Consider the following 26,876-nt stretch of genomic DNA (forward strand, 5'->3'; position numbering starts at 1 on the left):
ATTCCATTGTATATATATACCACATCTTCTTTATCCATTCATCTGTCGATGGACATCTTGGCTCTTTCCACAGTTTGGCTATTGTGGACATTGCTGCTATAAACATCGGGGTGCACGTACCCTTTCGGATCCCTACTTTTTATAAGTATTCTTAGCAAAAATTGTCAGTAAAGCTAAAAAAAAAAAGGCCTTGGTATTGAAAACTCAGTTCAGCTCCTCTTTTTTTCCACTCTGAGAAATCTCCCTTTCAGAATTCCAGCCAGATGGTGTTTGAAGTTCCTGACCCTGCAGCATGATTAAGAAGAAAGATCAATGATTAGGAAGAAAGATCATGGATTTTGAAGTCAGATACCTCAGACACTTACACATTTGGTTATTTCTTAGCTTTTCTGAGCATGCCTTCTGGTTTGTAAATTGCATGGGGTATTACCTGCTCTCCATGGTTTCCTCTTCAAAGGAAGCCTTTCCTAAACCCATATCCGTGTTCATTTCCCTTTCATATATGTTTCATTCACCTCTTAGCTTTCCTTTGAAGCAACTGTCAGCTTCACTTTTCTTTTAAGTATGTAATTATTTATGAACGTCTGCCTCCTATAGTGAACTGTAAGCTCCACGAGGCCAGGGACGATGAACGTTCACAGTACCCCTGTACTCCCAGGCTAAGCCCATCATCACGCACCGAGTCTATCCTAGAAGCCGGCACCCAGGGGGCAGTCAGCAAACAAATAAACAACAAAGGGGCATCTATCCACCTGTGCCCAGAGGCCATCGCTGGGGCGTGGAAGAAGCCGCCCAAGCCCCCAGCTCCCGCCCTGGCGGTGGGACAGGGATCCCCGCGGAGGCCCTGCCCCTGCCCCGGGCCCCGGCCCCGCCCCCGCCCCTGCCCAGCCAACCCTAGCCACCCCCTCCGTGCAGCGCCTCTCCCCATGACGCCGCTTGCGGGCGGGACTTCCGGCCGCCGAAGTTTAACAATCCGGGCGGGAGCCGGAAGTCCAGCGCCGGAGCGGGCCGCGCCGTGGCCCCCGGTGTGCCGCGGCTGAGAGGTGAGGTTCCGGGGCGCCGGGGGTCAGCGGGCCGCTGCGCGTCGCGTCCTTGCAGACTCCCGAACCCCGCCCGCCTTCCGGCCACTCCGGGGGCGGGTCGGAGGTCCCCGAGCCCTGCGCGCCCGGGCCGGTCCAGTGCTCCGGGCAGTTGTCGGGCAGGGGCGCGGCAGCGAGTTTGGCGCGGAAGTGCACGGCAGCCGCGGGCCGGGGTCGCGCACCTCCGTCTGCGACAGTCACCGACTCGGCCTGAGAGGTGGCCCGGGCAGCTGGGGTGGGTGGGTTGGTGGCGGCTCTGGGGGATGTGCTGTCCCCCGGAAAGTTTGCCGCTTCTCCACCGGCCGCCTCCCCTTTTGTAAACCTCTCCTCTACGGCTCGAATGCATTTTATAAGGTAACCCCAGTTGAGCAGTTCTTCTGCAAGTAAAAGTTGAAGAACTTTCGTTTAAACTAAATATTATAGTGAATTTTTTTCCCCCCTGTAGGCGCTGTCCCTAAATTTGGGGTTGGCTGTCTTTTGCCGCCTTGTGTCCTGACAACTCACTTTAATGGGACCTTCTTTGAGAGACTGATGCAATGACTCTCCCTTAAAGGTGCTCAGTTCTCAGAAGAGCGAGGTAGATGGGCAGGTGGACCCCTTCCCCACTCCACTTGAAGAGAAGGAAGCAGACATTAAGTGACTCTGCCGAAGTCACTGCCACCTAACTTTGGGGCAAACTCCTGTTTTCTGAGCCCTTACTTAAGTGATCTTTCCACACTGCCCCACACCGCTTAACGGGAATGGTGTGAGATTATAGTAAAGATATTTTTCAGTTGTGTTTCCTGGGTTTAAGAGATCCCCTTTCCAGCACTTAATTGTATCGTGAGTAGGGAACCAATACACGTTACCACATGTCAAGGCACCAAATCCAAACACTGCATGTCCACATTTCAACAGATGACGAACAGCTTTTGGTAACACTGTTTTTATCCGATGAATGAAGCATAATAAGTCACCACATAAGTGACTTTTCTAGTTAACAAAAGTTTTAGTCTTTTTATAAGCACATTAAAAAAATTTTTTTTTTTGTCTCTTGAGAATCAAAGGGCCTTGTAATTATTATACCTTTAACATGGCCTCTGAAATAAGATTTACTGGACATAAATGTGATGCTTTGTTGGTGACTTGGGACTCTGTGACATCACTACTACTGTGCTGTCCTCTTACACTGTCCACACCAGGAAGGTGTGGAGGGTATATTTCTAGGCTCCTTTCCTTTTCTTCCATGTATTTTTGAGCATTTTTTTTCTGACTTATCATGCATTACCACTTGCTGCTCTTAGAGTATCTGCCTAAAGCAGCTCCCTTGCCTTCTGTTTTTTAGACTGCCTTGGTTTGTTAAATCACTTGTCAGAATTATGTACTCGAATTATATACTGTGAATAAACAATACGAGTGAAGCCATCCTAGACCAAGTATTGGTACAGGGACTTAGTGACATCTCCTTTGGCTATATTTCCTAATTTTGGAGTTATTTGGAAAAACTGGAGTCACTGGATTCTGACCCGCAGGGATGCTCCAGTTTATTATACATTTTAAAAAGATTTAGGAAGTTTTCTAGCCAGTACTTATTTGTTGAGCACCTACTGAGTGCCGGGAACATTTCAAGACTGATAGTAAACAAGACAAAATCCGTTTTCAGGATCTTTGTTTTGTTCAAGTCAGGAGAAGCAGACATTATTATGAGAACAAAGAGTTGCAAATAGCAGAAAGTGCTGTGGGGGAAAAAAAATGAAACTGCATAATGGGCAACTGGTGTGGGGCTGCTTTAGCCATGGTGGTCAGGGAAAGCTTTTCTGAGGACACATTTGAGCTGAAACTAGAGTGAGGTGAAGGAAATGACCATGGGAAATCTGGGGAAAGAGTATTCCAGGCAGAGGGGGCAGCAACTGGAAAGATTGAGGCAAGAAAGAAGGCCTGTGAGTCTGGTGGCCCTGGGGAAGAGAGGTAGGACAGTTACACTGGGGCCAGGTCATGCAAGGCATGCCAAGGAGGTTGGATTTCTTTATAATTGCTGTGGAGAGCTATTGGAAGGGTCAACTGAGAGAATGTGATTTTAGAAGGATTGCTCCAGCTACTTTGTGGTGAGCACCCCCCTCTGGAACAAAAGTGGACAAGTAGAACCACCTGATTTAGATTAGATCCTTCATTTTGACCTATCCTTAATTGTTTTTTAAATATATTGTTTTAAACTATTTGTAGGTGCAGTCATGCAGGAAAACCTCAGATTTGCTTCATCCGGAGACGATATTAAAATATGGGATGCTTCCTCTATGACATTGGTGGATAAATTCAGCCCCCACACATCACCACATGGAATCAGCTCAATGTGTTGGAGCAGTAATAGTATCCTTTTTTTTTTTTTTTTTTAAATAACCACTTTTTGTTAGGTTAAATAACAGTATCAATGAAACTTTTGCATGTGACCAATAAGAAATATATTTTGCATAGCTATGAAAGCTAGGTAGATAAAGTGAAATAGGGGTTTAATAAGTACATCATATGAATGTATACGTATATATATACACACACATATGTATATGTATGCATATATATATATAAACTACTAGATCGAGACCATAGAATTAGTTTTATTATCAACAGTTTGTCGTTTAACCCAAATGGAATAAGGTAGGTAATGGTGGGAAAACTTCTGAAAGGTTTTGGAATGAGTTTTTGCATCTACATTTGGCTATTTATAGGTCTGGTCTGCAAATTAAAGACAGAACTCAAAGGCAGAAGCAAAGTTGGGGGAGGAGATAAAAATTAAAATTGTCCAACATCTTCATCTTACTGATGTACTCTCTGTATTTCTCTTTCTGTCTATGATGAAAATAGCCTGATTTTTCAGAGAAATTGTCTAGATTGAATTTTCCAGGCCTTTTGTGTTTCTGATTTACACGCTCCCTGTCTTAGTAAGCTCCTAAATGTGGGTAAAATAAATGAGGGGATGAAGCTTAGAAATCAGAATTTCTCAGCCTTGCACTATTGACATTTTGGACTAGATAATTCTTTGTTATGGGGGCTGTCGTGTGCACTGTAGGATGTTTAGAAATGTTCCTGGCCTTTACCCACCAGAAGCCAGTAGCTCTCAGTAGAACCATTGCTGCAAACAAAATACTCTATGTTCTATAAACTTGGTATGCTAGAAATTATCATTCTTTTGTATAACTTACACATATAGACTATTACTTAAACACCAAATTAAGTTTTAACGTATGTCTGATCTTATCAGTATCAGATTATGAATATTGTGTTTCCTGATGAAAGTAAAAATATCAAAGCTTTAAAATATGACTGATTTATGAACAAAAACAGAAGTTTTCATGCCCAACCTAATTATTCTTGCAAATATGTAACAAAAATGATGAATTTTCTTACTGAATTAAATTTACCTCTTTATCATTCCTTGATTTTGTGTTAAAGTAGCAAAATAAATTACTTTGGTTTCTCTATTAATCAAACTCCTGGTGAAGGAAGGGAGTACATTTTTGAAGGACTCTCCAGACGGGTAGTGGGGGAAAAATGTTTTAAGGAGAGTGACAAATATGTGAGGTTGCTTCTTTCTATTATTAGGTTTTTATTATGTGTAGAGCTTAATTTCCCTGTTACTTACTGTATAAGAAAAAAATAGCAGTTCTTGATAAGATTTATTAGTTTGGGTTTATTTTTATTCCAAGGAGTTTTATTAGGAGTTGGCATTTGCTGATAAACCACTTAATGGTCTATCAACAAAACTGATGTGACTATGAGGTAGTGTGGGATGACTTTTGGAAACTGGTCTTATTTCTATAAAGTTTTGTTGTACAGGTAGATACGCACTGGAAACTTTTGCATATCGTCTTATTTTTAATGAGGCTTTGATCTCTTCCATAGAGGTTAGTTACCAAAGAACAAGGACCTCCCAGACTCAGCTACTTGGGATCCACTTAGCATGGATTCCAAAAACAGGATTGAGTGAGGTACCAGGTTTTTGGCCCTATTAGGTAGGGTTCCTCACTTTCTCATGATTTCTAAAACTACAAGAGAAATAAAAGGAGTAACTAGATTACCCTCTCATATTATCTTTGTTCAGTCCTTTTCTGTATTCTAAGGAGAAAAAGTAGTAAACAGAGGATGAAACCAAGGAAAGGGAAATGATTTGTTCTTCTCAGTGCTATAATATCTGGGTGGGAATGATTTTATTTGAATCATGTATCATAATAAAATCACAATCCATGGTCTATTCATGAAATATACAAATGTTATAGAAACCACCCAAAATAATGCAGTTAAGGTTTCGCTCGTTAAAAATCAAAGATTTAAACTTCTGATATTTTAATTCATTATGACTCTCAAAATTAGGCTCTTATTCTTGATTATATTGTATTTAATCTTTTTAATTTAAAAATAATTTACAGTGTTTTTTGTTTACTGACTGTTCTTATAATTTCTGTAAAACAAGGTAAAATAATTTTAAATTAAGTTAAATTTTTAAATTAAGTTTTTAATAAATTTAACTTATAAAATAAAACTCTTCCAGAGCATAAATAGTTGCTATTTAACCACATATATTTATATTTGCTATATTTACTGTAATATTTATTCTTAATTTATTTAAGATTGAAACATTCTATCATAAAAATTCTAGTTCTAAGGATATATCAGGCTTTATATTTTTAATGGATGAACAGGAGACTAATGTGGTTATTTGCTTTATAGCTTAAATTGGTACCAAGCACTGTGTTAATAAATAACTATCTTGAGCGGTGTTTATAGATGAAAAGGCTGATTGATATTTGCTGATGTTGCTTTTATCATGATCTCATTCTTGAAGGATAAAATTAGACCTTCTGGCCTATTCTTTGAAAATGGAGTAGTATTTCACTGGGTAAAATAGCTTTCAAGTAATAGTAGAGCCAGAGAGGATAGTTCTTCCCTGCGGTAGTAGTAAAGAGAATTAGTAATTAGTAACCTGAGCCATTTTTGAAAGCTGATGTATAAGCTATATTCATTTGCTTGTCTTCTTAGGTTAGTGCACTTGCTTTTATCATCACAATTCTTGCAATAATAGTCTAGTGCTAGAGATGCTCATGAATTGTTTGATGCTCCATAACTCTTCATTTAGATAACTTTCTAGTGACAGCATCTTCCAGTGGCGACAAAATTGTTGTTTCACATTACAAAAATAAACCTTTTCTACTTTTCGAGCTTGGTGAAGGGGTAAGTGATTTTTAAAAAAAAAATTTTAAAAATTTTAGTTCTGCTTGGGTGGTAACTGCTTCTTATGGTGCTTGCAACTAAATATAAAGGTGTTTAAAACTATAATTCTTAACCGAAACTCAAAATAATACAGTAACACTTAAAGAGGAGATGGGTACTGAAACATCTTCAGGTAAAATAATAGTGGATCTTAGGGGAGCAATCAAGGACTTAGATTATGTCTGCTAATCACTTGCTTTCTCCATCTCTCTCTGGAAGATTGCCTGATATTGCTGCCTTTTTAAAGCCCAAGTCCTACTGCGGTCACCAGGTTGATTTGACCATTCAAATGTCCTAATGATATAGTCCTATCCTTACTGCTGTTGAATTCAGGACCATCAGCTAAAGACCCCTATGTGATGGTAGCTTCTGCTTTAGCTTCTGTCCTGGTTACTGAGGGGCCTGCCTGAGTCTCCTCAAGCTCTCCTGGAACAGGATGGCTTTGTCAAACTGAGCCTTGATCCCAGAGCATTTAAATGAAGTTCTCACTGCATATTTTTTTCTGATCTTTTTGTTTTATATGTTAATCCCTCTGATTCAGGATAATGATGGTGTCCTCATTTTTAGTCACACACACTCCTTGAAATCTATTTTTTTGTTAATAAGGTTTAACTAAAAAGGTAGAAGTAGTGGTATCTTGTTCTTAATTTAAGGTTCAAAGTTTTCATAGCAGGCCCTAAACCATTATCAGTTGTCATAATTTTACACACTGGAATAGGTAGGGTAGCTCACTTAGAAAGAACACAGAAGGACAGTGGAATATGAGCTCATCTAATTTAAAAAGGACTTTTGATTTCTGTCCATCCTTTCCTAAAGGCAGGTGGGATTGACACAAGCATCAAATCCAGCCCACAAATGCTAGAGGCTGGGGCAGAGAATGTCTGCTAAGGGCAGATACAGAATTTGAGACACACTGCCTATTCAAACTCAGTTAAATAAAATTGAGGCAGAGAGTAGCCCTGGTTGATAAAAGGTAAACTGTACTCTTCAAGAGCAGGCAGAACATCTTAGTCATTTTTGGATCTTTAGGTACTATCAGAGGTGTCAACAAGCATTTGTTGAATTGAATATCAATATCAAAACAATTTCAGTTTCCACTTCCAGCACAATATTGTGCTCCTTCTATCCATTATGCCTTAGAACAGTTTGGGAACTTTGTAATTGTTGTTCTTGTTAAATTATGAAAATAGTAGATGATATTCACAAATGTGACACAATTCTAAGGATTTTGTGAATATTCCACATCAGTTGCTATAGTTAGTTCTCTTTCCTACAGTTAAGAAATCACATCAGAATACAGGTGGATGGTGGGCACCTGGGTGGCTCAATTGGTTAAGAGTCTGCCTTTGGCTCAGGTCATAATCTCAGCGTCCTGGGATGTAGCCCCTCGTGGAGTCCTGTGCTTGGCAGGGAGTCTGCTTCTCCCTCTCCATCTGCCCCTCCCCCTTCTCATGCTCTCTCCCAAATAAATAAAATCTTTAATTAAAAAAAAAAGTATACAGGTGGATGAAAGTGAGGTTATTATAATTTGAATCTGCTTTAATGTAATTTGCTTAAAAGAGTATTTTGCAAACGTTGGTTGTTTAGCATTTGTTAGTAATTTCTTGTAACATATTAGTGTGTTGATCACCTTTGCTTTGTAGGATCCAAGTCCTATTATTTGTGTGCCATTTGAGATATGAGACCATTACTCCTTGGGGAAATAGGATTCTATCTTACTTACTTTAACACGATTTTTAGAGCAGAACTTTAAGTTTATATTTATTTTCTTTGATTTTGCTTTTAGCTCTTTAGAGTAGGCAAATTGATATTAACAGTAATATAATGAATATCTTAAGCTACTGTATAACCTAGACATTTGGCCAGCTTTTATTTTTAGATTTTAAAAACTTCACCCATTGCTTGTGTTTTAGGGTACAGGATTCCTATAATAAGCACACAGTTTTCATCAATTATTTAAGTTCATTAGCTACATTAATAATACATCAACATAAAGGGGCGCCTGGGTGGCTCAGATGGCTAAGCGTCTGCCTTCGGCTCAGGTCATGATCCCAGGGTCCTGGGATCGAGCCCCACATCGGGCTCCCTGCTCGGCGGGAAGCCTGCTTCTCCCTCTCCCTCTGCCTCTCCCTCTGCTCATGCTCTCTCTCTCTGTATCTCTGTGTCTCAAATGAATAAATAAAATCTTAAAAAAAAAAAAAAATACATCAACATAAAAAAAAAAAAGATCTTCTAACATCAGGGTAGGCCAGTTGAAAACATAGGTTTTGTTCTGAGTCCTTAATAATTTGAGTTGTTTTTGATGATTAGAATACTAATATATTGATTTTGATGGACACCATTCTTATTTATTTTCTTAAAGGTTATTTTGATAGCTCTTAGTAAACTGTCCTGATTTGTGGTGATAACTAGATTCTTTTTTTTTTTTTTTAAGATTTTATTTATTTGAGAGGGAGAGCACAGGTAAGAGAGAAAGCACAGGGTGGGGGGCGGGTGGAGGGGCAGACAGAAGCAGACCCTGCAATGAACAGGGAGCCCTATGTGGGGCTCGATCCCAGTACCCTGAGATCATGACCTCAACCAACTGAGCCATCCAGGCGCCTCCAGATTCTAAATCAATACCAGTCCCTTTAGACCAAAGTCAGTTCCTAGAATGGTGTCTATAGGGAATTGTAGCAACTATGCTGAAACATTGATGTAATGTGTTCCTGATATTTTTATATGTGTTAGTAATTTTGACTCTTTGTCAAAATTTCAGAGCTGGAAGAAACCTCGGGGGAGGGATAGGTTTCTTATAAGAATCCGTTGCTCTCCTAGGGGATTGAGAGTACACTTAATCGTGATGAGCATGAAGTAGTCAATATACTGTACATCTGGAACTAATATAACACTATGTTAATTATACTGGAATTAAAATTTTTAAGAAAAGTGCTCTTTTGAGCACAGGGTGTTTTTCAGATGCGTGGACTCTTGAGGTAAGAACAATAGATCTAGTCCTGATTTTTCACTTCTCAGATGAAGAAACGTAGGCTTAGAAAGGTGAGATGACTTGCCTAAACCTACATAGCTTACCTTTTAACTTCTAGCTAAGTCATAAAATGTGCCCCTTGGAATTCATTTTTCTCTTTTTTTTCCCCATTGCATTCAACTAGAGGTGAGAACAATTAATGTAACTACAGAGTGTATCTGAAGGTTAAATAGGAGAAAACACATGCAACATTGTGTTTTACTGTGTAGCATAGTTACTGATGATGCCTCCAGATAGATGACGCTCACAGATACTCATTGTGAGAAAAACTTGAAAACCTCTGTATTTTTAGCCATTTATTCCATAAATATTTATCGAGCATGGATATGGTCTTTGCACTAATGAAACTGACATTCTGGTGGAAGACCGTAAACTACTAAACAGAATACCCAGATAGTGATTAAGTTGCTACACAGAGAATTAAAATAAGCATTGAGATAGCAAGTTACATTAGGTGGCCAAGGGAGGTCCCCAGAAAGTGTGGCTTTGAAGTTGCTGTCTATCAACTAGAAGTCATTCAGCTAGGGCTCAGGGAATTGAGGTTTCCAGGCAAGTATAGAAGCCTTGAGGCAAATACAGGGCTGATAACGTTTAAGGAATGGAAGAAGGCCATTGTGGCTGGAGAATTAGTAGGTGAGGAGGAGAATGGTGAGAGATGAGGTAGGGTTTGAAAGCCAGGTTAATGAGTTTGGAATTTATTCTAGGGCTGATTGGAAGCCATCAAAATTTTTTAAATGGGAGCATCATGATCTGATTTGCATTTTTTAAAGGTCATCCTACTTGTGGAGCATAGAATGTAGGGGAGTCGGGTTAGAAGTGGGACAACCAGTTAGGAGGCTGCTGTTCGTGTGGTTCTATAGGGTCCGGATTAGTGTGTTGGTAGCCTCAGTAGATAAAGGGGAGCCCCTGTGGGGTTTATGTTAGTGTTGGAGTTTAAAGAACTTACAGTAGGTGGCAGGGAAGGAGACGTGGAATCAAGGGTAATTCTGGACTTTTGAGAAACTGAGTGGATGGTGCCTTTTCAGACGGGAGGAAGAGTGTAGAGTTAGGTTCTGAAGATCTGATATTTGAGACTTGGGCTCCATTGGGGGAGACTTTGTTGTGAGACTTTGGGCAAGTATCTTGTCTTCTTTATGAACTTTCCCCATCTGTAAAAGAAGGGGTCTAGACATTCTTTAAAGTCTCTTCTACGTTTAGTGTTTTCTGAGCTGTGGGTTGATTCTAATTCAAGATACTCTGTGAAAGTACAAGAGTAGGTTTTACTAAGGGGCAATATTAAGAGCAAGTAAGCCATGATGGGAGGCCAAGACTTGCTGGTGTTGCCTAAGCTTCCTCTGTCAGCTCTGTTCTATGGAGGAGAACACCGCTCTGGTTGAGTTCCTTGAAGCCTTTTTGAACTCCTTTCAAGCTGTTGGATGCGGGTGGAGGATGATGAGAGGTCAGTCTAAGTCTTAGCATGTTTATAGCATTTAATTCAACAAATGTTTACAAAGTGCTCACTAAGTGTTGGATGGGACTTGAAAGTCAGCTCTGGGCTCTATTAAATTAAGGTAACTTTTTTTCTTTCTTTAATAGCAAAAGCAGACATGTGTCAGTTTAAATTCCACATCTATGTATTTAGTAAGTGGAGGCCTAAATCACACTGTTAACATTTGGGATTTAAAATCAAAAAGAATTCATCGATCTCTTAAGGTAAGCAACTTTTTTTTTTTTTTTTTTTAAATCCTTGTAGTAATGAGTATCTTATGATGTTTAGAATATTTGCCACACTTTTAATTTTGAGCTTTTATGATAAAAATAAGATGCTTCAGAATTGAAGTGAGATTTGTTAGGGAAAATAAAGATGCTATTTAAGTCAGAAAAATTTTTTTTGGTCTGTTTTTACCTCCATGTATGTCACTAATGCATATTGTGGTGTTTAAAACTTTTCCTTTATTCTTTTCACTTAGTTCCTCTCTTTTTTCAGTGAACCACTTCCTTCATTTTTTCTGAAGTATGAGTTGTCATCAGAAATCTTTTTTTAAGTCTCGGAGAAAAATGAGAGTGGTTTTGGGATGGCCATAATCGACCTACTAATCAAAGTTGGGGATTTGACTTCTTAGTTCTCTAACGTATATGGTTGCGGCTGTTTGTGTTATTTTTGTGTGTATGTGTTTTCATCTTGGTAATTAAATATTTTCTAAAATAATTTACTATTTACAATTAGTGTTTCTTTAAATAATTAGCTTTTTGTAGTTTTAGAAAATAAAAATATTTGTCACGTGAAAGCTTCTGGGTTATGATGATTTTTTTGGAATTCACCTTTTCACTATTATGTACTTTTAATATTTGGAAACTCATTTTTAAGGTTATTTTTCATTTTCATATGTCTTTAAAAAACTTTTAATATGAAAATTCTAAACATGAATACACATACACATACATTCATCTGACTTTGATGATGGTCAACTCATGGCCAATATTATTTTATATGTGCCCTATCTACTCTCTAATCAGATTACTATGTAATCTCACCCTCAGATTATTTTGAAGCAAATGCTAGACACATTATCATTTTGTTAATGTCAAATGTCATTGGGTTAATTCTTGCTAGGGAAATTGTATATAAAGAATGATTTTCTTTTAAACAGAAATGTAATCCTATAATTGCTGCTTAAAATATTACCTTTGGAAGTTCATTATTTTAGATATTAGCTAAACTTTGAAGAGTCTTAAGGATAATTGAAGAGTTGCCAATAATGAGAATAGTTAACTTTTATTGAGTTCTTTGATATGCCAGCCACTGTGCTTAACTATGTTTATTCTTTGTGTCACAAGAATTCTGCAAAGCAGGTAGTACTATTCCTGTGAACCCATGGAGGAACTCTGGCTCAGGGATGTTAAAGAACTTGTTCAGTGTCAAACAGCTAGTAATGACAAAGATGAAATGCAAACTCAGATATTATCCATTGTTTAATTTTTTAAATTATGAAATTGAGTTAAAGTTATTTAGAGGGGTATACCTACTATGAAAAAGATTATTTTACAGAATTGAGAAGAGATTTGAAGTTTGTGGCCCCTTTTGTCACATATTCTCATTCATTTTAGGAGCATCTCTTACCCCTATAACTCCTATGGCATGGCAAAATGCTACTTGTTCTTCCATCCTCAGTTTTCCCAATTACTCCAGATAGTTTTGTCTCTTCTCATTGTTTACAACTCTTAGAGTACTTCATTTCTTTATTCATTCAGTTAACAAGTGTTTGACTAATTTTGATAGTGGGAAGTCTAATCTTTCACCTTTGGGTCTCTTCTCTGCGGTGCTCTCCCTGGAAACACAATTTCTGGCACTTGGTAGGTGCTTACTGAATATTTGCTGAATGACTTATTTTCCACAGTTAAAATAAGGAAGACACTTGCTTCTTTTTAAAGTCATAGAAATTGTATTGGACCCCATGTTCGTAATTTTCCAAGTGGGAACAATGAACTAAATGTCCACTCTCTTTTTTTCTTCTCATCAGACATTTTTTCCTTGGGATAGCAATTTTTTCTTTGATTTAAGTAAGGAATAAAGTGTAAAGATACCTTCAGACATGCTCAAAGGGCCATTTGAAAACATTGGATTATAAGTGGAATATTATAGCTACTATTTATGATATTACATTAATCTAATTATTAGATGCAAAAGTTAGTTTATTTATATTAAGATACAACAGCAAACTGTTAAAATATACTTCTAACCCTGATCAGTTTTCTTTCCTTTTTTTTCTTTTTAAAGATTTTATTTATTTATTTGACAGACAGAGACACAGCGAGAGAGGGAACACAAGCAGGGGGAGTGGGAGAGGGAGAAGCAGGCTTCCCGCGGAGCAGAGAGCCCGATGCGGGGCTCGATCCCAGGACCCTGGGATTCTGACCTGAGCCGAAGGCAGACGCTTAATGACTGAGCCACCCAGGCGCCCCCCTGATCACTTTTCTATGCTCCTGCTAGATATCTCTAATTTGATGTTGGAAAATACAGTGCTTGTGAACCCAGTTTGTTTAAAACCAGTTTTGTTTCCTCAAAGTGGATTCCCCTTTGGATTGGGAGACAACCTAGTATAGAGAGGGAAATAGGCTTTAGGCTTTGACCTGGAATTGAATCTTGGATCTGCCACTTAGTAGTTATGTGAGCTTGCACAGATTTCTTAACCTTTCTGTGCCTCATGTAGTGAACTCATCTATAAATGAGAAAAGTGACCTTGCCTCCCAGGATTCTTCTAAGGATTAATAAGAATTCATAATGTTCCCAGCAAATGGAAACAGCTGCTGTCGTCTCTCAGCCATGCCTTGCTTCTTCTGGCTTTGGGGCTTTTGTTTTTGCTCTCTTCCATTTTGTGTGTCTGGTTTCTTTCCCCTTCCCCTACTTATTGTTTATTTTTTCTCTAAGGTTGAACTCAAGCTTTATGTCTTCCCCACAGCTTCTTCTGTCAACTTAGGTCACAGTCATGCCTCTTTCTCTTTCCTAGGACACTTTGCCTCTACTACTCATCTAGCATTCCTTCTGCCATTTTCATGTTAATTTAAATGTCCTGTCTTTTCCATTGAACAGTGATACTTTCAAGGCCAGGGACTCTCATAATAGTCAACTTGCAATAAATGTTAGTTGTCAGTGGAAGGTAGACATATTGCCATCTAGAAAATTACCTTTCCCTTTTGTCTCTTGTTTCAGAGTGCCTTGATCATTATTACAGTTATAAAAAACTAAGTCTCTGTTCCCTGAGAAGACTTGGTGTTGATCAAATAGTTTCCTACTCATTTGAGTAATTTTTATTTAGGTTATTTGAGGAAAATGTTAAAGCAGATATTAAATTCACAAATACATAATATTTACCAAAAATGAAATTTACAAAAACATGAAAATGTGCGGTGTGAAGGTTATGTGGTAGTGTACTTACTTTCATTTCTTTCAGGATCATAAAGATGAAGTAACTTGTGTCACATACAATTGGAATGACTGCTACATTGCTTCTGGATCTCTCAGTGGTGAAATTATTTTGCACAGTGTAACCACTAATTTATCTAGTACTCCCTTTGGCCATGGCAGTAACCAGGTACAGTATGCATTTATTCAAATCAGAGTTGATAAGGTAGATTTTGAATTATCTTACATAAGACAGTGAATTTTAAGTTTTCAAAATTAAGTATTTTAAATTTGCATTTAGCTTGCTTAAAAAACTTAGAGCTAGCTGTTTTTTAATGGTATTCTTTAAAAATGTTCAAATAAGGTAATTCATACTGGATTATGTTGCCTACATGAGTTCAGTTATGCCATTGAGTAGTCACATGCTCCTAGAATATAACTGTATATGGCAAAATATAAACAGTTGTTGGGTAGGTTAAATCTGATATATGGATATTAATCTTTCTATGACATCACAGTTATCATAGCTCAAACTATGTCAGCTACAAGATAGATACTTCTGTTCAAAAATGCTTTTTGGTGAACATAGATGGTTGAGTGTGTTTAGGCACAAGGTTTTTGTGTAAGTATATGATAGTCAAAGTCCCAGAGCTTGTTTATGGACTTTCAGGTTAATACAGGAGTAGTGAGGGAAACTTTATGAAGGAAAATTAGTCAAGTAATTTTTTTCTTTATAAAATATTCATCTGTAAAATTTGTAAAAGAATAAATTCAGTTACTCAAGAAATCTAAGTTTTGGCCAGCTTTCTGTGAAATTCTCTGCAGAAATTTCCAGTGAGGTGCAATCTCTTTCAATCCTTACTTTTTATTATAATCACTTTGGCCTTAACTATTATTAGATAAAATATGGGAGCTATTCACTTTTGAAAAGCAATTTTTGAAATCATGATTTGAATAGTATATATTTAGTGTTTGAGGAAAATTTAATGGATATTAAAAACAGAAAAAAGTCTTCTCAAGTTCCTTATATGTTGGGGGAATAAAGGAGATAAACATAAACATGATATAGATGATTGATATAAAACAGTCTTATGGTGATTCAGAGCAGTGGGAGAACTATCTGGGAATAAAATAGGGAAAAGTGAAGGAGGGAGGATTTCATCTGTGTCTAATGCTTAAATGATTTTTATTTTGCTTTTACTACAGTATAAATTGGCTTCTTTGCTAATTGATTCTAATTTATATTAGGGTTAGCTCTTTACATTCCCACTTTATAGGTGGAACCATGTCTTGTTTCTTTGTCCTCAACCATTATCCAGCTTTGTACTTTATATGGAAAAGATTCTTAATAAATATGTAAATGGATATAGAGATAACAAAGATCTTAATAGGCTAATACAGAACTTTGGGAGAAGGGTATTTTGTATGTAGGAAATCAAAAACACTAAGGAAGGCATATAAGTTTTTATATAGGGCCAATGTGAAAAAAGATTGGAAAGGTTAAGTATGAGCATAGTGTTAATGTGGAACTTTGAATGCCAGAACAAAGATTCAGCTTTTATTTTGGAAGGCATTTGAGGAGCTAATCAGAGTTTTTGATTAGTTCAATGTCCGAATCCTAGAAACCTTGAACTAAAAGAAAGCGTTTACAGGTAATTTCACTTTCTGCATTTTATGGATGTGGATAAGTGATTTGCCACAGAGAACGTATTAATACAGTCATAAAAGCAGGAAGTAATATTTTTTTTTGTCATTCTTTTTTTGGTTATTTGTATTTTGATAATGAGACATAAAGCCTAAGCCCATAAACATCGGAACTATTGTGAAAAAATCTTATCTAATGTTCACATGTCTTGCTTTTTAAGGAAATTAATTTTCTTTCTTCCTTTCCTTTTTTTTTTTTTTAAAGATTTTATTTATTTATTTGAGAGAGAGAGAATGAGAGACAGAGAGCATGAGAGGGAGGAGGGTCAGAGGGAGAAGCAGACTCCCTGCCAAGCAGGGAGCCCGATGTGGGACTCGATCCTGGGACTCCAGGATCATGACCTGAGCCGAAGGCAGTCGCTTAACCAGCTGAGCCACCCAGGCGCCCCTCCTATTTTTTTTTTAAAGATTTTTGATATATTAGAAGCATGACACATTTAGATTAAAAATTCTTGGCTGACTTTTTAGTAACATAAACATTAGGTCAGATACCTACCATGTGAATTCTTATATTTCAGTTTTTATTTTATCTTGTTAGAGAGGTTTTTTTTTTTTGGGTTTGTTTGTTTTTATTAAAACCAGACATGAAGGAATAGTTCTGAAAGCATTAGATTTAGTTCTTGCTCTTGGCTTTATTATGTGCAAAGTATTTAAATTTCTAAAATTGAGATATAATTTAAATAATAAGGGGCATATATCTTAAGTATATAGCTTGATGAATTTTTATATATGTATATACCTGCATAACTACCAGAAGGTATAGAACATTTCTGGCACACCGGAGGACTCCGTCTTAACCCTTCCCAGGCACTACCTCATATTTCTTTTTTTTTTTTTTTTTAAAGATTTTATTTATTTGACAGAGACACAGCGAGAGAGGGAACACAAGCAGGGGGAGTGGGAGAGGGATAAGCAGGCTTCCTGCGGGGCAGGGAACCTGATGCGGGGCTCGATCCCAGGACCCTGGGATCATGACCTGAGCCGAAGGCAGACGCTTAACGACTGAGCCACCCAGGCGCCCCTGCCTCATATTTCTTAAAAGAATTGGATGTGTCTGGTTTCTTCTAGTCTTCACTGTTTGCCTTGTTGCATGGAATAGTAGTTCATACTGTTTTACTGCTGTGTCATTTTCCATTATATGAATATGTCACAGTCTGTTGATGGACATTTGTGTTGTTTCTAGTTTTTAGCTATTACAATAAAACTTCTGTGAATATTCTTTGTGAATGTCTTTTTGTGGACTTACGTTTTCATTTGTCTTGAGTAAATACTCAGAAATGGACTTGCTTAGGTCTTAGTGTAGGCATCATGCTTTACTTTATTAAAAAATGCCAAAAAGCTTTCTAAAGTACTTGAGCCATTTTACACTTCTACCAGCAATGTTTGTGAGATGCAGTTGCTCCACATTTTTGCTAATACCAAGTATTGTTTATCTTATTAGTTATAACAATTTTGATGGTTGTGTAGTGGTACCTCATTGTGGTTTTAATTTGCATTTCTGCATGCCGGATGTGTTGAGTGTATTTTCATATGCCTTCTTTTGTGAAGTGACTGTTCAAGTCTGTTCCTCCTTCTTGTATTTTGTTACTTGTGTTTTTTTCTGATTTATAGTTTATTATATATTCCAGATTGAGTAATTTTTTGGGTATGCATGCTGCATGTATCTTCTTTTAGTCTACAGCTGGCCTTTTAACTCTAATGCCTCTTTCCTGGGATCGAGCCCCACATCTGGCTCTCTGCTCCGCTGGAGGCCTGCTTCTCCCTCTCCCACTCTCCCTGCTTGTGTTCCTGCTCTCGCTATCTCTCTCTCTCTGTCAAATAAATAAATGGAATCTTAAAAAAAAAAAAAATGAACAGAAGTTCTTAAATTTAATGAAACCTAGTCTAGTATATCACTTTCACTTATAGATGCTCTTTTTTGTGTCCTCTTGAAAAAATCTTGCTCACCCCAAGGTCTTAAAAATGTGTCCTTTTGTTTTCTTTTGGATTAAAGCTTTATTGTTTTACCTTTAGATAAAGCTTTATTTTTTTACCTTTCCCATTTATGTCTCTTATCATCCATTTCAAATTAATTTCTGTGTATGGTGTGAGATATAGGGTTCAGCTTTCCAGACAGGTGTATAATTACGTCAGCATTACTCATTGCAAAGACCATCCTATTGCCACTGGGGTGACTGTAGGTGGTGAGAGGGTTTGGAGAGCATTCCAGGCAGAGGTTATCACCTTCATATAATCCTTACTACCATTTCCTGTCTTTCAAGCACTGTGATTATTGCTTTATGTTACATTTTCTTGTTTAATCTTTGCTACTCCCTTGTGAGATGTATGTTACAAATTTTTTTTCATTTTTTAATTTTTCATTTTACAAATGAGGACTTTTAGATGGCAAGACTTTTAACTATTTTGAAGATCTGTTCATTAAGAGTGGTAGCACTGTTTTCTTTGGGATCTCTTTCTAGCTCAGAGGCAGCTGAATGTATAAAGATTTGAGAATCCGAAGCTTCTGGAAACTTTGCAGTATTCTCTTGCCACTTTAAAGATATTTTAAAATTCTAGGTGATAGGTCACTGTATGGTTGGTTTTCAAAGGATTTTCATTGATTATTTGCATAGCAAAACTGAATTTAAATTATTTTGTAGTTGAGGAAAACAGTAATGCTGTAGGCTTATCTCTTGTGTAAGGTCACATGAGATCTTCATGTGTCTGCTGCCTTCTGCTAGCACAAGTCGGCATCTCCATAGGATCGTTGATATAGTTCTGTATCGCAGGTCCCACATTTATTTGGAGAGCTAGCTGTGTGAACCTGGGCAAGTTACTTAACTCTCAAGCCTCCTTTTCTTTATCTGTAAGTGAGAATGCGAATATACTTTCAGTAGAGTCTTGTTTTTTTGTTTGTTTTGAGGGCTAAATGAGATGCTGAGTGTGTTTAGCATCGTTCCTAACATTTGGTAAGAGATCAGTGAACTTCAGTGAGCTTTTAATGAATAATCATATTAAATCATTAAAATAACTTTTGTGATTTACTTTCCCAAACTGGTTTGCGTATCTTTAGGTTTAATGAGTTCCCTCTAAACCCTTGCTAATTTTCCAGTTGTAACTTGACCTCAGTAATCATGTTTTGTGTGTTTGACTTAGAAAAAGGAGAGCATTAAAGAAAGTGAAGAAATTGAACTGGAGTATTTTAATTTTTCCCCCTTCCCTGGAACAAATGTTTGTATGTTTTGTGTATTGTATTATTTAACTTTTCCTCTGTACCTTTAACACAGAGTACGTGGGCTAGGAAATACCATTTGGTCGCTGTGTAACTATGCAGTTTCAGTTTTTTTAGTGAAGAAAGTCACAGTTTTCATGATTCTGCATACTTATATTTCCCTTTTATGAGCATTGTAATTGAAATCTTTGGAGTGGTGTTGTTTTGTTTTGTTTTGTTTTTTTCCCCCTACAAATGATTTTGTTATGGTGTATTTTTTTTTTTAAAGATTTTATTTATTTGACAGAGACCCAGCGAGAGAGGGGAACACAAGCAGGGGGAGTGGGAGAGGGAGAAGCAGGCTTCCAGCATAGTGGGGAGCCCGATGTGGGGCTCGATCCCAGGACCCTGGAATCATGACCTGAGCCGAAGGCAGACGCTTAACGACTGAGCCACCCAGGCGCCCCATGTTATGGTGTATTTTATCTGTTGGTGACTAGAGGCATAGAATTGCTACTTGAGCATTCATTTAGATTTCTTAAAATTCATTTAAGACTTCAAACATATTAAATATTCATTTCTTAAATTTAAACAATGTTCATAAAAATTTTAAGTCTGTCAGAAGATTGACATAATTCAACTCAAATATACTGTTAGCCAGCCCGGTTTTTATGTTGATCAGTTACTATAAGTAGGGTCTGGGTATTGAGAAAAATAGTAGATAGGACACATCTAATGATAAAAATAAAAATTTTATTTTTTTAAAAGATTTTAAAATTTATTTTGGCGAGAGAGAGCGAGCACGCACGCATATGTGCACAGGAGCAGGGGGAGGGGCAGCGGGAGAAGCAGGCTCCCCACTGAGCTGTGCAGGGAGCCTGATGGGGGGGCGGGGGACGACTCGATTGATCCCGGACCCTGGGATCATGGCCTGAGTCGAACAGATGCATAACTGAGCCACCCAGGCACCCTAAAGTAAAAATTTTAATTTTTGTTTCTATAAACAATCAAGAATTTGAAATATTTAAAAATCATCAGATTGATTTCTTAGCAAAAGTGACAAAAACCTGGAGTGTCATTGAATCTGCATTATACTGAATCTCATATTGGAAATGAGATTGCCTGAATATACTTAGATCCTAACTTTGAAGTGTCTGAGCTGAATTGAAGCTATTAGTTTTATGTGGATCACAGTGTCTTTCTGCAGGAGTGAGGGGGCAGATGTCGGGGGAGGCTTGCGGCCTCTGCAGAACTGCCAGGGCTGACAGACTTTCTAGATTACAGCTGCATGTTGCTGTTTGGCAGGTTCAGCAGCGTAGGCTCACAAATAGGTTAACCTGTGTTGCCTTTCCCAAACTGTGGCCCTTTTCAAAACAGTTACAAAGTGGATCTATTTAATGATTCCTTAGACTTAAAAATGATCTTTAAATGCAGCAGGCTGTTTGTGAGATTTTAAATATAATGTATTTAAAAAAAAATAATGTATTTCAGTATATGTTAAATAAGTTAATTTTATTCAATGTAATTTTTGACATTTTAGGTATAGATTTTGTAAGTATTAGTAACCATGTTTGGGTACAGAGTCCAAAAATGTAAATAATTATTAGTTACACTTAAAAATAATAATTATTTTATCAAGAATGAGTTTAATTTTAATTGGATTAACTTGTTTGTCTGGTTATATTTATACCTGAATTTTACCACTCAGAGAGTTTGACTACAAAGCTTTATTTCTAGAATAATGGTCTCCTTGATGTTATATAGGAACATTGATATACAGTGTTTGCATGATAATATGTCCTCCATGTTTTTTCTTTCTCTCTTTTTTTAAATTCTATTTTATTATCTTACGTTAGTCACCATACAATACATCATTAGTTTTTGATGTGGTGATCCACGATTCATTGTTTTCGTATAACACCCAGTGCTCCATGCAGTATGCTCCATGTTTTTTCTTAGTATTTGTGTATATTTGTCTAGCCTATCTAGTATGTTCTTTGAGCAGTTTTATAATTGACATGTTGGCATAAAATAAACTTCTAATCTATATTTTTAATGTAGATACTTTTTTTTTTAGTTTCTTTTTTTTTTTTTAAGATTTTATTTATTTATTCATGAGAGACAGAGAGAGAGAGAGAGAGAGAAGCAGGCTCCCAAGGAGCAGGGAGCCCGATGCGGGACTCGATCCCAGGACCCTGGGATCATGACCTGAACTGAAGGCAGACGCTTAACCATCTGAGCCACCCAGGCGCCCTAATGTAGATACTTCTTAAAGGCTATTTTTTTCCCTTCTATATCTCTCTTCCAAATTTTCTGTAATGGGAAGAATGTTTTCTTGCAGTGTTTCTATGTATAGCTCTGTCTTCCTTCCATACAATTATAATCATTCTGTTGGTCCAGTCTTGTTTTTTGCCTTTTTCATGGTAGTGTTCCATCCCAGGTATTCTCATTTTACTAGTCTTCATAACCATAATTTTTAAAAAGACTTATATATTTATTTTAAGGAGAGAGAGTGCACATGAGTGGTTGGGAAGGGTAGAGGGAGAAGGAGAATTTCAAGCAGACTCCCTGCTGAGTGTGGAGACCAACACACAAAGCTGGATCCCATGACCTGAGATCATTACCTGAGCTGAAATCAAGAATTGGATGCTCAACCTACTGAGCCACCCAGGTGCCCCCATGACCATAATTTTTTAATGGCTCCATAATATTCCATTGTTCAAATGCCACAGTTTAAACATTCCAATATTTTAGGTACTTTCCAAAATTTTATAATCACAATGAGCACCATATATTGTTTCCATAAGTATGTGTTTTCTGCTTTTTGACTTTTTCTCTGACATAAATTCTCTTTTGATGTAACTCAGTAGGGACGCCTGGGTGGCTCAGTCGTTAAGCATCTGCCTTCGGCTCAGGTCATGGTCCCGGGGTCCTGGGATCGAGCCCCGCATCAGACTCCCTGCTCCGCGGGAAGCCTGCTTCTCCCTCTGCCACTCCCCCTGCTTGTGTTCCCTCTCTCGCTGTGTCTCTCCCTCTCTATCAAAAAATAAAGAAAATCTTAAAAAAAAAAAAAAAGAAAATGAAAAATGATGTAACTCAGTAGCAGGCTCACATTTTTTTTCCTTGAGGAACTTCAATGTGTTACTCCCATCATTGTTGGTCTCAAATGTCTGATGATAATTTAAGTATTTTTTTCCTTAGAAGTCACTTGTTTCTTTTTTCCTAGATGTCCAAGGGATATTTTTTTTTTCTTTAAAGTCCAGTAATTTTGTTAGACTGTGTCTTGGTGTTGGTCACTCTGTATTGCTATTCATAGGGACATGGTGTGCTTCTTTAATATGTAGTTTCAGATCTTTCAGGGAAGTTTTCTTGAATTATTGCTTTTAGTATTTGTTATTTTCCTTATGTTTTCTTTTTTTTCTTTATTAGATCTTGTCTTCACTGATTTATTACTTTCAAATCATTTTAACTTTTTCCTTATTTATAATTTTCAAAAATTCTTTATTTTTTGCCCATCTCTAAGGTGTTATCTGTTGTGTTTATTCATTCTTATATTCCTTTTAAATTAGCCTTCATTTTTGCAGAGACTTCTGAAATTTCTAATTCTTTTCTAAGTTCTAACATCTCATTTCTAAGTTTTCTAATTCTGATTTATATTGTTTTCAATGTCTTGTATCATTTTATTTTCTTGTTGGTCATCTCCTCTGAGAGTTCCTTTCTTCTTGTTCTCATAATAACTTCATATGGGATTTATCTGTGGAGTTAGTTTCCCTGAACTTCTACACAGAGATGGGGTTCAGGGTGTCTTTTCTAGCTTTACAAGCTCCCTCTTGTTTTCAGTTAGTTTTGTTTTTGTTTTAATGGTGACTTGTTTTCTGAGGTTGCCTAGCTTTGTTCCACTCACTTACTTGTATGTGAACTTTTGCTCTCCTTCAGCTCTGTTGACTCCATCCTATTTAGGTTTGCACCTACTCCTAACAGTGTCTCCTTAGTGTGGTGCCCTGACCTGGGAGGTAAGCATCTCATCTGGTCAGTTTGGGGAGTTCATTGCAGCTAAACTTCTCTAGCTCTTCAGACCTTTCTCTAGACCTCTGTATGCAATGCAGCAGATAGTCCTGGTTTCGGCTGAGCTTGTCAAATTGGTCACCATGCTTTTTTTTTTTGAATACCTATTGGCTATTTGGGACTTTTCCTGTTCTCAGCTCTGTCTCAGACTCCCTGTTATTTCCTTCTGCTTCCTTTGCACAGATACTAATATTATGAGGGACTTGTGGCTGCTAATTGTTTGACTTTCTAGCATGTATTTTGGGGCTCCTGAGGATCCCTGATCGTCTAGTTTTGTTGTAAATGTTCATGGGATTTTACTTTTGCTGTCTGGGGTTTGCTGTCTGTCTGTAAAACATACACGCACACAAAGTCATTTAAACTCACTGCGCTGGGGATCCCCAAGACCAGGTTTAATGATTCACTAAGAGTACTCACAGAACTCAACATATAATCATACATATGCCTGTGATTTATTACAGTGAAAGGGTACAAAGCAGAATCAGTAAAGAGAAAAGGTGCATGGGGTGAAGTCCTGAGGAAACCAGGTATAAGCTCCGAAGCATCCTCTCTCAGTGGAGAGGAGGTACTTAATTTCCCCAGCATCAAACTGTGACATGTATGAAGCGCTGTCTACCAGGGAAGCTCATTAGAGATTCATTGCCCAGAGATTTTAGTGGAGGCTAGTTACCTGGGCACCCTCTATGTAGCATATATTGAAATTCCAAACTCCTAGAAGGAAAGCAGCTGTTCAGCCATGGTGCAGTCATAAACCGTATCTCATACACAAACAGTTTCGGCACAGTGAGACACTTTTATCAGTCAGTGAGTCGCTCTTATCAGTTAGGGTAGTGGAAACCCTCCCAAAATCCCAGATACCAGCCAAGGGCCAACCTTGAGAAATAGGACTTTCTAAGGATAGGAAGTCCAGGCCTGCACACACACACATATGGGGTTATTCAGAGAGATTTCAGAAACCCTGCCACCGCTGTAACAACTAACTTTTCAGAGTCTTCGAGTTAAAAGGATTTTAAGCAGGACAAATATGTTCAGATTTCCAGTTTTGAAGAGGTTACTGCTGCAGCAATGTGAAGGATGGATAGTAAGCTACTGAGAATGGAAGTGGGCAGTACCTCCAGTGATAGTTGATTAGTGCTTGAGACAAGACACTGGGACTTAAGAAGAGGGAGGGGATGGGGATGCCTGGGTGGCTCAGATGGTTAAGCATCTGCCTTCGGCCCAGGTCATGATCCCAGGGTCCTGGGATCAAGCCCCACATCGTACTCCTGGCTCAGCGGGGAGCCTGCTTCTCCCTCTCCCTCTGCCTCTCTCCCTGCTCATGCTCGCTCTCTCTCTGTATCTCTGTGTCTCAAATGAATAAATAAAATCTTAAAAAAGAAAAAAAAGAGGGAAGGGATGGAGTTGAAGGGATACTGTATATATTTATGCATGTGTGTGTATGTGTGTGTGTGTCTGTATGTCTATATACACACGTATAGTATCTGTTGTATATATAAGTATAGTGTCTAGTATATATATGTATATATACATATATATGTATTTAGGTACATACATATTACAGATTATAAAGCTATAATAAAATATGAGTGGATATTCTTATCTCTGTGAAGGTAAGGCTTCTCTAAGTATAAGAACAAAGTTATAAGTTAGGGAGACAGACATGATAAATTTAAATGCATAAAAACTTAAAAGTCTGACAAATAGCAATCTTTTAAAAAATTAACAAAATTGAAAGGAAAATGGGGAAATATTTATACTTATGAGAGCTTTAATGTCCTTATTATAGTAAGATCAATTGCAAATTAGGATTTAAAAAAATCTTAATAGCCCAATGGAAAATAAGCAAAGTAGATTAATGTGTAATTCATAAAAGAAGGAAGACAGATGGTCACTTAGTATTTTTCAACCAAGAACCTTTAAAGCATGAACAACAGTGAAATACAAATTCTTTCATAAATTAGCAGATTTTAAAAATGATAGGTAGTTAGGATACTTGGAAATTGGAAATAACCTAAGTGTCCAACATTAGATTATTTAGATAAATTGATATATATTCATGTATTATCCAGCTGTTGAAATCATGTAGTAGAAAGTATTAGTGACAGTGCTGACTTTATAATAATAAAGTATGATCCCAGGTTTTCTGTTTATACTTACTGAATACACACAAACATACATTCACACAGAAAAATATTTAAACAATAAAACTAAGACTTATTTACAACAAAACTAAATGTTAACCAGTTTTTTTTGTGGGTGGTAGGATTGTAGATTTTTTTTCTCTCCTTTTGTGTGTGTGTTTAAGATTTTATTAAAATATTTGAGAGAGAGAAAGAGATAGTGACAGTGATAGCGAGAGAGAGCACAAGTGGGAAGGAGAGGGAGAAGCAGGCTCCCCACTGAGCAGGGAGCCCTACATGGGCCTGGATCTCAGGACTCTGGGATCATGACCTAAGCTGAAGGCAGACACTTAACTGACTAAGCCACCTGAGTGCCCCATGTTTTGTTTTTTTATTTCAAACATTTATATTTGAAAACTATGGGACCAACAAACTGTGACCCAGTAGCTGACCATTATTTTTGTAAATAAAGTTTTATTGGAACACAGCCATGCTCATTCATATTGCTTTTGCTGTACAACAGCATAAAATATTTACTGCTTGGCCCTTCAAGAAAAAGTTTGCCAACCCTTGATCTATAGTGAGTGATGTACTTTTTATATTTAGAAACATATATTTCTCCACAAGCACATACACTCTTACATAATAATAATGTAAGAAAAAATGGCATTGCTGCTTTTAGGGATGTTTTTCATAAGGTTCTTGGCAATATTTTTTTTTTTTCCTTAGAAATGGTTTGAATCTGGAACCAGGTGTAGGGGCTTAATAAGTGCTGCTGGTACTAACATGTATTATTAGTACTTATTTTAAATATAATTTAGTAGATTAATAGTTCATTTATCCGGGTCATGGGATAGTCTTTTAATGATACTCTAAAGACATGATGATTTAATAGCTGTAGAAAGGTCAGAAATGTATCAGAGAGATAGAGGGGAGCCATTTAAAGAAATCAGTTTGGCTACTTAAGGGTCTTTTAAAAAAGTATGTGTAAAAGATGGTCAAATGGGTACATATACAATGAAGAATGAGTCATGAGCCCGTGAGAATAGTGGCGGCTACAGCTGTGTACACGGCTCTGTGCAGAGATTCTGTTTAATTCTTAGAAGAACTTTGACTGGAAAATAAGAGCGTTTTCTGTCTTGTAGATGAGAACACTGAGGCTTGGAGAGTTTAAGTAATTTACCCAAGACCCTGCAGAGTTTGGCAGGGAGAGAGGCAGAGGGAGAGGGAGAAGCAGGCTCCCCGCTGAGCCAGGAGTACGATGTGGGGCTTGATCCCAGGACCCTGGGATCATGACCTGGGCCGAAGGCAGACCCTGCTTGAATGAAGATTGGTGGTTATTGTTAGCCTTTTTTCTTTTCTTAAATAAGGTTGCCAAATAGGTCCACAGACCATGTATGAAGCAATATTTGGAATGTAGGTTTTGACTTAATCAAGAAATGCATTTTTAACTATTTATAAAGTTTCATTATATGAAATAGTAAGCTCCTTTTTCCTTGCTATATTCAAATAGATTCTGGATGACCACCTTCCAGTAGGAATCCTGTGGCTAAGAGGTTGAATTTTA

General features: G+C 37.5%; 1 protein-coding gene across 3 annotated transcripts in view; it reads left to right on the top strand.

Moving 5' to 3' along the window:
* Positions 1–963: 963 nt before the first annotated feature.
* Positions 964–26,876, top strand: part of NEDD1 (NEDD1 gamma-tubulin ring complex targeting factor) — a 49,086-nt gene continuing 23,173 nt past the window's right edge. For 2 of the 3 annotated variants that reach the window (XM_006747133.3, XM_031017967.2), the window contains exons 1-5: positions 964–1,043; positions 3,282–3,425; positions 6,187–6,281; positions 10,924–11,040; positions 14,280–14,420. In XM_006747133.3, the coding sequence (XP_006747196.1) occupies positions 3,290–3,425; positions 6,187–6,281; positions 10,924–11,040; positions 14,280–14,420 (489 nt within the window). In that variant the 5' untranslated portion in view covers positions 964–1,043; positions 3,282–3,289. Of the gene's footprint in view, positions 1,044–1,120; positions 1,434–3,281; positions 3,426–6,186; positions 6,282–10,923; positions 11,041–14,279; positions 14,421–26,876 lie in introns of those variants that run through there. The other variant, XM_031017966.2, reaches the window with a different exon arrangement.

This window comes from Leptonychotes weddellii, chromosome 5, assembly GCF_054177405.1.
Source record: "Leptonychotes weddellii isolate Sample4059 chromosome 5, ASM5417740v2, whole genome shotgun sequence".
NCBI lineage: Eukaryota > Metazoa > Chordata > Mammalia > Carnivora > Phocidae > Leptonychotes > Leptonychotes weddellii.